General features: G+C 38.3%; 1 protein-coding gene across 3 annotated transcripts in view; it reads right to left on the bottom strand.

Annotated features, from left to right (window-relative positions):
* Window positions 1–823: 823 nt before the first annotated feature.
* The window catches only part of fhit (fragile histidine triad diadenosine triphosphatase), a 290,918-nt gene continuing 274,664 nt past the window's right edge, over window positions 824–17,077 (bottom strand). For all 3 annotated transcript variants that reach the window (XM_039656259.2, XM_089124977.1, XM_089124976.1), the window contains 2 exons: window positions 2,094–2,204; window positions 824–930 (listed from right to left, as the gene is read on the bottom strand). In XM_039656259.2, the coding sequence (XP_039512193.1) occupies window positions 2,103–2,204 (102 nt within the window). In that variant the 3' untranslated portion in view covers window positions 824–930; window positions 2,094–2,102. The remainder of the gene's footprint in view (window positions 931–2,093; window positions 2,205–17,077) is intronic.

Genomic DNA, 17,077 nt, shown 5'->3' with positions numbered 1-17,077 from the left:
CTACATGGGTAAAGTGAGCATTTCCTACTGGAGTTAAGCTAGGTGAATTTTTATTTCTGTTTTGCAAGTTGTGATAGATTCCTTCTCCGTTCAAACAGTTATACTTGTTTCTTAAAGGAATCCCTTGTGGATAATGATATTGTTTAAAATTCATGGGCCTTTTTACAACTTGATTACTCTGAAAGGGCTCTGGGCTGGTGCGCATTACCCTGTCAGAATTGTATTTCCTTTTTCCAGATGAGTAAGGGGCCAGTCAAGACCATTTTATTTCCACATTGATAAAATGATAAAACTCATAATACTCTCCAGCACTGAGACTGCGGGTGAGGTAACTAACGCCACACTCTGACAATAAAGCCTTATTTGTCGCAAATGCAACGTCTCTGTTTATTTTATTTGATTATTATAGATTCTCTATTAAGGCTACCGTAGCTTGCAGTGTCATCTTTCAATATGTGCATGAGGAGATTTTATTAAAACTATTTTCTGCAATTCAGGCATCAAGGCCTAAATCTGTGTCTAACCTGTACAGACATCTGTAAAAGCACACAACTCATGCAAGTGGAGCAGTTCAACGCTTTTAGTTTACCAAACCATTATCCTTACACGGACCAAACTGGTTTAAATTGACTTAATAGAATGGCACAAAGTGTACTATTCCTATATTGCAGCTTGACCTTTGTGTAAAATCTTATTTCAGCCCGTTTAAAGAGACTTTTAATGGCTGATAATGAATGGACTTGATGTTCAGTAAAGATTTTTCATACACAGCAAACATTTTTTGCAGAAATTTGTGATAACGGAGTACAAAAATTACACACGATTCAGAAAATTAACTTAAATTTGTATTTGAATAAAGGGTCACAACAGATGGATAAGAACAAATATCAAATTGTTGAAATTCTCCATCTGCATGTCTTCTACCTCTGGCTGTAAAACAAACAAACAAACAAAGCAATGAGATATTTAACTTTGTTAAAGAGAAAATTACAATTAAGGGTTGGGGCATTTTATTGGATTTTGACTTAAAGTAGTTACTCACCCCCATGTCATCCAAGAACTCCATGTCATTCTTTCTTCAGTCGAAAAGAAATTAAGGTTTTTGATGAAAACATTCCAGGATTTTCTCCATATAATGGACTTCAATGGGGTCCAAACGGTTCAAGGTCCAAATGAGAGTGTCAGTGCAAAGTGTTCAAAGGGCTTTAAATGACACCAGGCAATGAACAAGGGTCTTATCAAGGACCCTTCGAGTCATGACTCGAGATTCGTTCATTTTGATGAACGAGTTTGAACAGGAGAGTCATGAATGGGCATCACAGAACAGAGCAAGGTGAGCATTTGTGTTATAAAACTTAAAGTTTTTTATTTATTTTTTAAATGAGAGATGGTTTCTCTTGATAAGACCCTTATTCATCGTCTGGTGTCGTTTAAAGCCCTTTGAACAGTTTGCACTGAAACTGTCTTTTGGACCTTGAACCGTTTGGTTCCCATTGAAGTCCATTATATGGAGAAAATCCTGGAATGTTTTCATCAAAAACCTTAATTTCTTTTCCACTGACGAAAGAATGACATGGACATCTTGGATGACACGGGGGTGAGTAAATTATCAGCAAAAGTATTTTTTATTTATTTTTTTTTTAAAAAGTGAACTACTCCTTTAGGCAAATGTTGATATATGTTTTTCCATCGGTCTAAATGTCTAAATGTGTCATCACTCACAATACATTCAAATTTGAACCTCGATTTGAGACAATTAAGTATCCTAAATTGAACTGAACACATGCCAAGGAAAAGATGAGTATATGGAAGCATGCCACATCAGACCACCATATACATCACATATCCATCCATATCTGCTGAAGAATTATTTTTAAAAATCCATCTGGTGAATATGATAAGAATACAAAGAAGTCTGGCCCTTGTGTGTCGACAGCTTGTTCACTGTCAAATTCTGACAATATGCACTGAATCTTTTATTTTATTTCATTATTATTGGGATATTTGGACATTGTCTTTTTCCCCTTCTCTAACTTAGGTAATGGTAATTACAAAATGCAATTTTGGTCGACCTCTTCATAACACATCATTACCTAGACAAGCTAGTTGAAGAGGCCGTGTAGTTCTGCCGCCTCTCTGGCCATCTCCTCTTCTGATCTCCATTTGGAAGGAACATCCTCACTTTCCCGGTCATGTTTTTGGAGCTGAAAATATAAAACCAGTCATTAGCACTTCCTATGAGAACCCCAAATGTCATGCCCATAGCTATTAACATACTTGTCTGGCAGCACCGTATTCATATTCCTCAAACATTCACATTAGTGTTTCTGACCTCAAGTATTTAACATAACATTCTGCAATGCAGCCCTGACTGTTTAACACATCAAATCTCCATTGAAATTGTGTTTTGTAGATACTTCCAGCCTTTTTTTATTGAATAAGATTAAAATATGAAAATCTCCCTTTGACTTAGGTTGATGCAAGTAATCATCTCTCATTTGTCATCATACTATTTGCATGCTGAAATACCAACCCGATCTCTCGCCAATTCGTCCAAATTTTACGTGGTGGTTAATTCGTACAAGTTCATAAGATCTCGCTGGTGCAAATTCGTATACGATGTTTGCTAATTTTTATTTTATTTTTTTACTCAAAAGTTGAAAAAGCAAAACGTAATTAAATACAACAGCCCTGTCTGTGAAACCAGGCCATAGTCTTAAACAAAAGCTCTCAAGCCCACGTAATGAAGTGATGTGAAGAGGTAACGGTCCTTATCTTGAGCCCCTCATAAATGCTTTGGAGTGCTTTCTATCAGTTTTTTTTTTCCCTTTTCTTTCTCTCTTTCAGTCATTTAATATTGCACAAAGTAGAAGGTGGAAGAATGACAAGGTTTCAAATGTTGGCACATGTTGTTCATGTATTCTAAATAAATAATTACACATGTAAGACATAATGTATTATACAGTCAGCCGGTTATATAATACACCACAGGTGAATAGAATACAATGTTTAACTATTATAACAGAAATGACCAGACTTCAGTTAATCACAGCACTTTTAGAAAAATGTATCACAAGTTTTCTAAAAAATATATATATATATATATTATATATATATATAGATATATATGTGTATATATGGGTATGCATGCATGTTCTCCTCAGATTCTCCCGTTAATTTCTGGTTGTGGACTAAAAACGGAAAAGTTGTATGCGTTTTGGCCGATCATTTACACGACATTTGTGTTTTGGGTGCCTTAAAATTAAACTTTTGAAAACGGAATTTAAAGTACGTTTTTCAAATTGCTAAGTTGAAACAAAAAAAAAAATGCTAAATTGTAAAAAAAAAAAAAAAAAAAACATGCTATCACATGTATTATGTGCTACCACATGTATTTTCTTAGATATATACACAAGATGTCGCTTTGGCTACGGCAGTTCATTGGAACGAATGCGTCAATAGAGCCGCCATCTTGGAACAGGAGAGCCCCTCCACTTTAATGCATCAGCGTCAATGTAGACACAGATCTAACGGAAATAAATAAATCACCATAAATCATCATAAATCATCATGAATGCGATTTTCTCTCTTTTTTTTTTTTTTTTGGTTCGTTCCAACAGTCAGACATGTATTTTTCATTGATTCCAAAAATTTAGTTTTTAAAAACATTCTTCCTAGTTCAGATTTCATTCGTGTGAACATCATACACAGCACAAAAGTCCGCCACCATCAATTAATTCGAAGTAAAGGCAGAGATAGCAGCGTTAGCTACTTCCAATGACAACACCCCCGTTCCAAGATGGCGGCGGTTTTGACGCATGCTTCGAAACCCAAGGCGACGTCTATCGTCTATCGCTATCTACTGGGCTGGCATGTATAATACAGCTTTTTTAGTAATTTTTGTGGATCTGTGTGAACAGAAATCATTTTGACAAAATTATAGTTTGTATGTGAAATTGAAAAATGCAAAGGGAAAAACTTTTCCATTTTTAGTACATCTTTTTCTTGTAAACATAAACCCTTGGATTAAATTCAAGAGCCATTCATGTTGGATTGCTACGGCGTGCGGCATATATACACACACACACACAAACTCGGCTTTAAACGAAATGCGTATGGAAAATATCAGTGAAAAGCGATTTTGAAAGGGCATGTTGGAGTTATACAGATATTTAGTGTGACAGCACTACAGAAATAAATGGTTAAATGTGACTGTCACATAGTCACACTATATTACATGTCATCATCACTGAATGTTAAAGGTTGCAGCATGTTGCTATTAAAACAAAAATCACATTTACCAATAATCCAACCAGCAATAAAACATTAAAACTTGATTTTTTTTTTTTTACAATTCTCAGTTTTGTGGAAAAAAAAAAAACAAAACTAAAAAACATCATTGTAATATCTGGTTAAGCTGCCATAGGCCTTGTTTGAAAAGACAAACAAAAGTGTGTTGCAGCTGAGTGTGTCAGAGTTAGTTATCATCTGGATGCTCTCTGCTTGTCTGCATTTGTACTCTATCTTAAAGACAAACAGTGCGAGCTACGAATCTGTTTTCTTCAGACGGCATCGTAGCGCCCCGCGGTTCCCCTCGAGGTTATCTCAATCCGTCCATAAGATGAACTTTGGGGTGGAGAAGTGTTTTGGATGGGGGTGGAGTGTAGTTTCCTATTTGTTTTCAGAGCTTGTAAAACTAAATGGCAAACCGTTGCTCAGATCTGAGTGATTCGGAGCGACACTTCAAGAGTAGATGCTCGTCAGTATCACAGTTTGCCGAGAGCAGAGAGCAGAGGGGAGGGAAGATCCTGGAAAAGAGCACAACTGCTGCGAGCTGCACATTCACAGTCCATCATGTAACGCATGTAAGGATCTGTTCAGAAGTGCATTTATTTCAAAAATGGCATTACTTTACAACATTTTAAACCACTGGCTTAGAATATATCTAATTTACATACTTGTGCATATACAGTACATGAGGAATGCTAATTGCGGAGGGGTTTTGGTCGACCAACTAAACTAAACTAGTAAGGCTGACACATTAAATTAGATTAGATTACATTAGATTATATTACATTACACACTCTAAAAAATGCTGGGTTGTTTTAACCCAATTTTGGGTCTAATATGGACACACCCAGCCATTGGGTTACATTTTTAAATGACATTTTTAACCCAATGTTTGAGTTTGTCCATGTTTGACCCAAAATTGGGTTAAAACAACCCAGCATTTTTAGAGTGCTGACATATTTTATATTGTAATATTAATTAGCTTGGTTATATGTTAATCATACTTATTACGTGTCTCTCTGAAGTACACTCTAAACAATGCTGGGTTGTTTCAACCCAAGATTGGGGAAAATATTGACAAATCCTAATGTTGGAATGTACATTTCCAGGAGAAAATGTAAAGTAGTGCTTGCAGTGGCAAAGCTAACCGCTTGGTTGCTAGGGTGTGGTATATGATTGCATTTGAGCCAACAACCATGTCCATACGACGTTCTGGGTCTGAGATACGGCTTATTCACGTTGTTCAGATGGTTGCTAGGGTGTTCTTAGTGGTTGCTAGTTGGTTGCTCGAGTGTTCTTGGTGGTTGCTAGGGTGCTATGGTGTTGCTAGGCAGTTGCTAATGTGTTCTGGGTGGTTGCTAGGCGGTTGCTTGGGTAATCTGGGCGGTTGCTAGGGTGGTCTAGGTGGGTGCTAAGTGATTGCTAGGGTTCTCTTGGTGGTTGCTATGGTGTTGCTAGGTGGTTACTATGGTAATTTTGGGAGGTTGCTAGGGTGTGGATAAGCGGTTGCTAGGGTGTTCTGGGTGGTTGCTATGGTCTTGCTAGGTGGCTGCTAGGGTATTCTGCTGGTTGCTAGGCGGTTTCTAGGGTATTCTGGGAGGTTGCTATGGTGTTTGTGGTGGTTGCTAGGGTGTTACTAGGCGGTTGCTAGGGTGTTCTGGGTGTTTCAACATATTTGACACAAATTTGGGTTGAAATAACCCAGCATTTTTTAGAGTGTACTCAATTCTAATTAGTCACTTGCGACATCCCGAGGTCAGATGTTCCCCAATAACGACCGGTGACATAATGTATTATGATTGCTCATGTATTATGATCGTCTCTTTTATCACTCTCCCTCGTTTCATTCAGATGCATCTGGCCCTATATTGTAGCAGCGGCACTGAACGCGGATCCACAACACAACCGGAAGACAACACAATGCTGAATAAAGTCGCAGTTTTTGTTATTTTCGATGCTTCAAAACATTGTAACTAACCCACTGATGTCACATGACTACTTTGATGATGTCTTTATTTCCTTTCTGGACAAGGACAGTATACCGTACACACATTTCCAATGGAGGGACAGAAAGCTCTCGGACTAAATCGAAAATATCTTAAACTGTTCTGGAGATGAACGACATGAGGGAGAGTCATTAATGATGTCATTTTCATTTTTGCGTCAACTAACCCTAACCTAGATTAATAAATAGTGTAAGAAATATTTGTTGCATCTAATGCATTAACTAATTGAAGCTTATAATTAATTACACTAATCGGTGCAAAACGATATAATTTGTACAGCTCCAGCTTCCTCTTGAGCCGTTTCACGGGGTCTTAAAACAAGGCATAATGGCCCTCAGCTGAAATCCAGAAACGCAGAACAAAATTATTCTATCAAGTCCAATCTCCACAGGGAGACAGACATTGAAAAGGCAGCAAATTCCAGGATTGCCATCTTAATCTGTCACATGAGCACTGTGGATGTCCCGCTGTCTGGATTCTCCACTTCCTGACACAGCTCTGTAACTCCGCCATCACTGGAGGCATCCACTCAAATGTCCGATGACATGCACCACTACATCAGACTAGCAAAAGAGGAGTGTTCACCGGGCGTGCAGCTCGAAGCGGGGCTCCGTGGAGATACTTAGAAATCAGAGCTGAAGTCGAACCGACTGCCTGGGGACGCTCGAAGAAGAAATTGCACCATAACAGCTTCACCTAAAAATACCCCCCAAAAGTGGCTCTGGTTATGGCACCAAACACAGATGCAGAAATGTTTACATTCACTCAAGACTTTGAGGTGCTGCAGATGGTTGCCAGGGTGTGTCTATGCAGTTGCTAATGTGTTCTGATGGGTTTTCAGGGTGTTTACGAAGGCTTTCCTAGTTAAAAAAAAGTCTCTATTCATTCTGCTCCCTAGATCTGGCCTTCAGTGCAACTCCCTGTGGGTCACTCGTATTATTGTTCGCCAGATGGAAATCCAATCGCTTAAAGGGGGGGTTGACTGCGATTTGACTTTTTTCATTTTAAATAGTGTGTAATGTTGCTGTTGGTGCATGAACAGTATCTGCAAAGTCGCAGCGCTGAAAGTTCAGTGTAAGCAGAGATATCGTCTTTTTAAAATCAGGAAGTATATTGCCTACAAAAACGACTGGATCGGGACTACAGCTGGGTTATGGTACGTCACAAACCTACACATTTGCATCAACCACTCCCTCAGAATATGCAGAAAAGGGCATGGCCATATTTCAGCAGCTCCAGCAGCTCGTCGAGTGAGTTGTTCACGCAGCTGTCTTCTGTGTTCGAGCTTCCCACGGACGCTGTACTTCGTCAAGTGGATACAATTTATGTTTGATTATGTTCCTGAAAATGACGATTGTAATCAAGCTCTCTGTGCTGCGCATTTTACGGAAGACAGCTTCCAGAATCTCCAACACCGGATTCAACAACTAAAATATGAAGCAGATCCAACTTTAAAACCAGAGGCAGCAGTTGTTGGACCACAACCTGTAAGTCGGCAAAGACTTCATCATTTTAAATGTATTTGCATGTATAATTCCAGACGTAGCCGTTGTGTTTTATTTTTTTCAAATACCAGCGCTGGCTTTATTGCCACTAGGCTATTAGTTATGCTATTTTGTGTCTACGACAAACGCGTACAAACATGAATTTTGTATACGTACTAATGTTGTAAATGTATTTTTCATGTATTTATGTTTTATGACGTTATTTTCGATTTGATCAAGAACGTAAACTTGCCAACGCTGTTTGAGTATAACATTAGTAGCCAGTCAGTTGCTATTGTTGCCAGTCAGATGCTATTGTGTAAAACAAACGTGTATAAAGTTAAACAAAATGTGGCAAATTATCATTCAGAAACGTTTATTAAGAGCCGTGTGTGGTGTGGTTCTGTTTGACTCTCTTCATCGCCGCTTTCTCGGTCTGATTCTGGGTCATCCTGATGCTGCAGTTCGATGCATATTTACATGACGTGCTCATAAAGGTAATGGGCGTTAACTTTCCGGACAACGTAAGCGACAGTTTAGCCAATCACAACACACCGGGGCAAGCTAACCAATCTGATCCCACTACGTGTTTCTGAGGGAGTGGTTTCATAGACTCAGGAAGTCAACCGCTCGTTCGAGGACAGAGGAGAGCGCGGCTGACAATAAACGTGAAGTTTATGAAAAATAAGACTTTTTTAAAAAGAAAAAACTACGAATACATGTTATATTGCACCCCATGAACACAATCATGCAAAGAAAAAAAGCAGTCAACCCCCCCTTTAAAACGTAATAGCACAACTCTAGATATGTGACATGAGTTATGGCATCATGTTTTATTTTACATCAAAAACATTCCATATTTCACCTTTAAAGCCACTCATATTAAGATTTTTAGTAAATGGCAGTCTGGAACATGCAAATTAGCCAATTTTACAAAAACCTTCTGATCACAGATCCGAAGAATGAAAAGGATTAGAAATGAAATATCGCTTTGAATTTGATTATATGCTGCAACATTCTTTATATGAATGAAATAAAATTATAATATAATATGTAAAAAAGAAAAGAAATATACCACAACTAAAATGCCTTTTATTTTGTTGCTATCGTCGCCTATCTTTTTCTTTAAGACCTGCAGTATACAATGTTTTTCCATAAGCAGCTCCATATGGCAAATCTGTGAAGCCCTTCAGCAGACCCAGCATGTTCTTGAGCCTATAGCGGTTTCCTCTCGGCAGGGACGAGCTAGATCCGCATGGCTTCACACCAACAGCTGTATAGATGTCTAAACAACCTCTTTCCCATTTCCCCTAAAGGCATAGGCGAAGCTCCTCAACAAAGCTTCTAGCCGGGGGGACAAACCCCCACGACCACATCCAGCTCCACTTAAGGAGACGGAGGGGGCCTACTACGAAAACATGAAGTTCGCCACCTAGTGTAAGGAAGCATATGGCACACGTTGAGGCTTTCCCTTAGGCTTGTACTAATGTATGAATTTATGTGCTCATTAAAAGACACACATTAATGCAGAATGGGGAACATAATGGGTTTTGCGGCCTCTTCTTGACATTTAACACAGCGTAGCAATAAAGGGGGTACATCTCGACTATCTGGCTGCCTCTTGACATCGGGACCTTGAGTCGCATTCAGCGGCTTAAAGACGTGACACAGAAGGTCATCGCATAATTACAACAGAACAAAAAGAAATTCAGAGGACAATCCTTTGTTCTCTGTTCAGGAAGAGGGGGAAATTGAATAATTGATTACATGAAATGTGCTTATCTGAGCACATTTGAGGAATTTTTGGCAAGTCGGGGAGTTATCAACACATTATGCAGAGACATGAAAATGAACAAAGAAGTGTAGTGGGGTGAATGTCAAAAATCATTTGCAGGTCATATTTCAACATCAAATAAGAAGAAAAGATTTTAATTATGTAAATGAAGCCTCTTTTTTGATCATTGTGAGAAAAATGTGTATACATACACATACACTGTATATATGTCTGTATGCATGTATTTATCTATTCGTTCATTCATTGTAAAATTTCAGATATGTGCTCAATTTCAAGTTCAATTTATTCATTTTTTTTAAGTTGAATCATTTATATTGCATCAATATAATAAATAATATGCTTAATTTGTTGGTAATGAAAACTTGTAATGAGGGTGCTTAGTTAAAATTAAAATAATGCTCCGATCCTAAATCAATCAATCAACAAACCAATCAACCAAACCAACCAACCAACCAACTAATCAATCAACCAACCAACCAACCAACCAACTAATCAATTAATCAATCAACCAACCAACCAACCAACCAACCAACTAATCAATTAATCAATCAACCAACCAACCAACCAACTAATCAATCAATCAACCAACCAATCAATCGGTCAACCAACCAACCACCCAACCAACCAACCAACCAACCAACCAACCAACCAACCAACCAACTAATCAATCAATCAATCAATTAATCAACCAACCAACCAACCAACCAACCAACCAAGTAATCAATCAACCAACCAACCAACCAACCCAACAAACAACCAACCAACCCACCCACCCACTAATCAATCAACCAATCAACCAACCAACCAATCAATCAATCAATCGGTTGAAAATGATATTTTCTTTAGTTAATATAATTCCCTACTTTTTATTTGACTTCGGGGTAAAATATTTCTCAAACTTTCAAGATTATGCTTGTGTGCAGCTGACTGCAGTTTTTGGATAACAAATAATGTTACTAAATGTTAAACAAACAAAAGTTATTCAAGGCATTGACAGCTAAAAAGATGAAAACCATGTTACAAGCGCTGAATGAAAGTGATATGAAGCTGTTTCACCCTTTGATGCAATCTTTCTTTAAAAAAGATATAAAAGTGTTTCACATTCCTCAGGTCATTTATGAAATCAATTGTGGACCCCTGAACTTGTTAGATTTTTGACATGTCATAATTATCAGCGTTCAGAGACCAGAAAAGTGCAGGGCAGGGAAAGTGTATATATAGTTAATACTTTCTCAGCATCTATAATCAACAGAGAAACGTTCAGCTGGCAGGTGTGTAATTCATAACAGGCAAACAAAGATAGCACAGGTTAAACCATCTATTTTTACCAGGCCTTTCTTAACAGAGCTGACAGCATTGACAGTTGTCGTGAGCAAAAGGTGCTTCAAAGATGTGCCTTCTTTCTTTTCAGAGAGACTGCGACATTGGACGCCCTTCACAGCCGCTTGGACACCAGCTCTTTCTCATATGGTCACGGCACACTGACATATCTGACTGTGCAGAGCAGACGCAGGGATACGACGGAAGAAAGAGACGGCATACAGACTTCTGCCACACATTCTGTCTGTCTTCTGATAGAAACTATTTTAATGACATGTAAATACTTTTCAACAGCTGGTGTTGTAATTACCAAGCAGAAATTATATTCCCCAGATTGTCAGGAAAATGTCCCTTGGCTGAAAACTTGTCAAAGCATATCTGTTTTCTCAGCAATACTGATGAAGCCAGAGAAATACGCAAGGAAATCGAGCCGTCTGGTTGGCTTATTCACTGGTGTTGGGTTTGAGTCCACCTTAGTCGAGTATGAGTCTTTACCCACTCGAGTCGAACTTAAGTACGAGTCCAACTTCATTAAGTCTACATCTTAATTCAAAAAGTCAATAATACATTTATAAATTCAAAGCATGGAGTGGTAAACTGGGTGAATAGGAAAAGCCTATTGGGTTTCTTATGATTATAATTCCTATTGCATTTTTTCGTGGATTAAAATGAGGCTGTGAGGGGATTTTATCATTATTAACTAATTAGTGATGCACTGATGTGAAAATTTGTGGCCGATACCGATAACAATATTGCGGTTATGGCCGATACCGATATTCACAGATGTCGATATGGTATCTCTGTATAGAAAACACATAGCAAGGATTAAGGTTGCACAATATTGGTAAAAAAAGGCCATTGCGATATTTTATTTTTCTGCGATATAAAACCAATTTCACCAGATGACTTGAATAACTCTAATTGGAAAGAATGAATCATTCTAGAATGACTGGCTTTGTCAAAGAGTAAATCCGCATAGAAACTAATATTAATAGAATGTTAACTAATGTATTAATGTTTACTAAGTATTGCTCCCCGTAATGATGATATCTAAAATAAAGCATTTCTATAAAGTGAGCAACATCTTTATATAACAGCATGCAGAATACTTCCATTAAAGATTAGTGATCCATCGGCCTGAATATGTTGAGTAAACATTCACTTTGTAGGCTGTGGAAGAGAAACAAGAATGCACTCACAACTCATTGCACATGAAATCCACTATACAAAAATATGGCAAGTTAGAGTCAGTCAGTGACTTTAAAGTAATGATGTAAATGACTGTGCTCACCTGTCCCCATTTTTATAATCAAAAACAAGCATTTAAACAGCCCACTATTAAAATAGGATCCACTGGAAAGTCCTTTTCGGATTTCAGGTCAGAAAAAGAATATCTTACAATGAGAGAAATTGGACATGATTAACCCAATGCAACCCCATTTTCTTCTGTGGTGACTCAGTGTCAAACCGCATTGAAAGATCACGACCCCCTGAAGTGGAGAACACGCCTGTGTTTAGCACTGAAACCGAACAGCTTCGATAGCTGGAGATCAATGGTGCTAAAGCAGCTTTTCAAATATCACATCACAAAATATGATCAGTTGCTTAAAATCTATTAGTTTCACTTTCAAAATTAAATTATAAAAAACAGCCAAGTGTTCATCGAATTAAGAAAGAAGCTTAAAAGAAATGTATGCATTTACAAGGAGGCATTAGTCATACCGCTTGAGGTTTATTGAAGAGCGGGACAAATATCGGCGTACGTTATTCGCCAGCGTTTTTCAACGTCATTCCCTGACATTAGATGGCGCCTATTTGCTATACCACTCCATATCAGTTCTCTTTAATCAAGATGTTTGTAGTCCCCGTCACGTTTGTCATGTAGTTCTTTATGTTCGAACACCAACGAGATCAGCAGCTCTACATTCACCTTGCCTTGCATCTTCCTCGTCTTATTTCTTCCTGGCAGTGTAGATGGCGACGCTACTTGGCGTAGATCTTCTTCGCCGCTACGTATGTGTGCTCGGCATAACCGTTTTGTGTTTGAGCGTCCCCAAGTTGTGTTTTACTGTAACTTCAGAAGCTCCAAACACGTAAGCAAAAGCTCCAATCTCATTAGTCGGATAGCGTTTGATGTGGCGCGTCAAACTAAAAAAAACGAACCTGAGGCGTTTTTTTTTTTTTTTTAAATGGCGCTTTTACGCGTGCCGTTTTCCACGTCGGTGTGCACACTCACGTAGAGGCCCTTTGTTTAGTCACAAGGCAATATCGCGTGCAAAATTCGTCCCGGTGTGAACAGGCCTTAAAGGGATACTCCACTTTTTTGGGAAATAGGCTCATTTTACAACTCCATCAGGGTTAAACGTTTGAGTTTTACCGTTTTCGAATCCATTCAGCCAATCTTCTGATATTTAGAAGAATAACAGTAACCAGACAGTTTCTGGTCTCATTGACTTCCATAGTATTTATGGAAGTCAATGAGACCAGAAACTGTCTGGATACTGATATTCTTCTAAATATCAGAAAATCGGCTGAATCGAAAACGGTCAAACTCAACTGTTTAACTCTGGATGTCCAGTTGTAAAATGAGCCTATTTCCAAAAAAAAAGTGGAGTATCCCTTTAAGAACATCACAAACGCACTTACTTCCATGCTTAACTTACTCATACACTATTGAGTCTCCCTAGTGGGATGGGTAACACAACACACCTCTCAGGCATTACATGATACCTTTAGTCTAACACTTCAGGTTACATTTCTGTCATTTAAAAGCTTCCTCCCATACCAGTAACCTTACCTAACAACGTCTATGTATTTAACTCTAGAACTCGCATATCATTTTTTCTTTCTCAATTCTTCACAATTATTTCCTTGCAATAGTCTCTGCAGGTCGATCGGTCCATACGAGGTTGAGATTTCTTTGGTGACTGTTCTGGACTCGCCCCTGTCTTTAAAGTATTTCCCGGATCTCCGTCAGGCAGCAATTAAAGCAATTGCCTGTGATTTCTCATTTTCTCTCCCTCCTTTTCATTGAAAACCTCATATGACCTTTGAGTAGTGATCTCTACAAGCAACTTAGCAAGGTCCTTTCCATTTTGATTCGTCATCCAGCTTTAACAATAAATTCCCTGGTCTAAAAATCTGTTAAAATAGTATGCTTGCTTTTCTTTTTCTGCTTTGTCTTTCTCTTTTACGTTTGCTTTGTTTGACCACTTGGGTCTCAGGTTTTTAGTAATGTGGGTAGTGTGGATTTTCCCGACCCTGGTAGAAGGGGTAGGGGTCGCTCGAAAACACATGCTATCAACGGGTCATTCTTTTTCAGATTACGCTTTGCTGTCTGAACTGGCGTTCTGGATGCCCGTTACCTTGTGGATTGTGTTGAAATGTGCAGAATATCGCACGCACCACAAAAGCTTTCCAGGCTTCACTGGAGAATTACGTCGCCTCCTCATCTATTGCTTCCCTTGATGCAGAAACCATTGCCTTTCCGGGAACAGTGTTGATTATGGCGGTTCCTTGCTGTGTACACGTTTATTTTGTTTTATTAGTAAAACATACATATCTCTACGTTTACAGCCCGTTCTCATCCCAAGGCGTCATATACTGACGCTTTTGCCAATGCGTAGACATCAAACACAGATGGCACCCTTTAGCGTCAATATGAGACGCAGATATATATGGGGCAGAAGGCGCCTCCTAGTGGTCTAACCCTAACCCTACACCAGACCTAAACCTACCCATAACCGAAGCATGTTACACTCCTAGAAGGAAAGGTTCTAAAGCGCTACGTATTTGGAACCCCTAAAATGCAATGCATGTGAATGATGACAAAATTCAAGATATGGTGGTTAAAAAACGTAATTAATCAATATCACACGAAGTGCCATTTCAGTTTTTATCCTCCAAAAATCTGCATGATTAAGCTCTTGCAACTCACTAATAACACGTACCGTTCCAGGGTCTGCTCTGATACCTTGCACATCCACTATGTCCCAGGAAACTCAACTCTGCTTTCCTGAATACACAGTTATGTTTATTTAATATGAGGCCCAGCACTCTTTTAAGGTGATTGTCATGCTTGTCCGCTCCTTCCTTTGCACGACTACATCATCCTTGTACACGGCAACTCCTTCCATGTCCACTAGAAGCTTATTTATTTCTCTTTGGAAGATTTCCGGGGATATGTTGATCCCGACAGGGAGTAAGGGTGTACTCTGTACATTTATGCTCCGCTTCTAGTAAAATGTCCGATGTATTTTAGTGGCCCACCTGGGCTAATGTCACAGTGTTCAATAATACAATAACATCAGCTCCATATCTATCTTAAAACTAACAGGGGTATCACCTATCTTAAGCTACACAGTCCATTAAGCTTCTCAGACTCATTTTTATTACTCACCGCACCCAGGAAAAAAGCTCTCTCTTTGTCATTAGCTGCATTCTCCTAGACAGCTCTTTATCTCGAATTCTGTCTGTCTCTTATATGTTAGTTTTGACTCGATTTCTTCCTTGATGTAGCATTCTCCTGTGGAAACATGCCCGTTCATGCAACACACTCTTTTTCGGCAACAAAATACTCAAGCACTGTCCACTAATCTGCAGTACTTTCCTCAGGCATTAAGGTGAGCGATTTGAAAAGCAAGCAAACATCTGCCACCACATTGGGCAATCCGTTGGACGATGTCGCCACAATGCCTGGTGTGCATTTAAGGAGGCGCAAGTCAAATCTCTTGGGTTTATTGAAGTGCCCCTTAGAACAACACTATATTCAAGAACACCCTTACTTCTATGTGTAACTTGCCCATACAGTTCTCCTTGAGTTCCCCCTATTTGCTGGATTACACAACACGCCTTTCGGGTAATATATGATACCCTGATATTTCTTTATTTTCTGACAATGAATTTGGTGTAAAGTCACAAAAAACCTTCAAAAAACAAGCAATTCTTGAAATATACGATTATGAAGTTTTGTATTCTAATGCAGAAGAAAAAGCCGTCCAACCTGCTCTCATTACAAGTTATAAACATTCAAATGTGATAGTAAATTAATGAGAAACTATATGATTAGGGTTGTACAAAACATATAACCAAACTCAAAAACAACCATGATGTCTAGCCCCTTACTCAATTCCATAATCTATAAATTTTTTATTGTTCTTTTTTTTCTAATTGAATGTTCAGCATGATTGTCATATGAGTGTGACAAGACAAAACATACATTTTGTGAAACTGACAATAATTCAAATCTGTAATTTTGAATGTCATTTTTCTAAAGTACTTTAGGTTTAAATGTGCGTATAACTTAAGGACACAAAATAACAATTCAATTTCTAATGTAAACTGTATGGAGCTGCCCATCAAGTAAGTGTCCCTTAACTATAAAGTCACAAATACTGTAATTCATACAGTATATAATGGAAATTTAATTTAAAAAAAAAAATCATACAATTTGGGTCGTACTCAAACCTAATCCCACCATACATTCCCCTTACTCAATCTCTAACGCTAGCTGTAATTGAACTAATCTATAAAAAATTTAAAATCTTAAAATATCATCCGATTTCGCCATCTTATACAAATTAAGAATTGTCGTAAGAGTGGTAGGCTACCTATCATTTTGGTGCGAAAATTCATAAAATAAGGATGGATATCATATCAGTATGAAGCAAAGTAACCAAGAAATGGGCGATTCGTCAAATCGTCAATCTTTCAATTTTATTTTCTAAAGTAGGTGTAAAAGTTTTTGTATCGATAAAAAACCTTAAAAAAACAGATTAAGATTTGATTTCTGATGTAGTTGTAAGAAACTTATCGCGTCAGTTTGAAAACACAAAGCAATCTTCAAAAAAAAAAATCAAGGAGTTAAATTCGTTTTCTATCTGTGTGAGAATTCCTCTGTTTGAGATAGATTAACTTTGACGAGGCATGTTTGTAATGCAGACAGCGCACTTTCAATTACACAGGAGTCACGTATGTGGAAGTCTCTGTTCTGAGGGAATGTAACAGGCTCTAAAGAGCTCATCACCGGCAACAAAAAACAAACACAGCCAAGGACGCATCATTAACATTTCACAGCAGTTGTTTTTCCTCGTTCCTTTATTCTCTCATTATTTCTCCTGCGTTATTTCAAGGTAAACACTGAATAATGATGACAGCGCCGCAGACAATAATCTCTGACAAAA

This window comes from Pimephales promelas, chromosome 21 (assembly GCF_988280905.1).
Source record: "Pimephales promelas chromosome 21, fPimPro1.hap1.1, whole genome shotgun sequence".
Taxonomy (NCBI): domain Eukaryota; kingdom Metazoa; phylum Chordata; class Actinopteri; order Cypriniformes; family Leuciscidae; genus Pimephales; species Pimephales promelas.
This window is presented reverse-complemented; position numbering and strand designations above follow the sequence as displayed.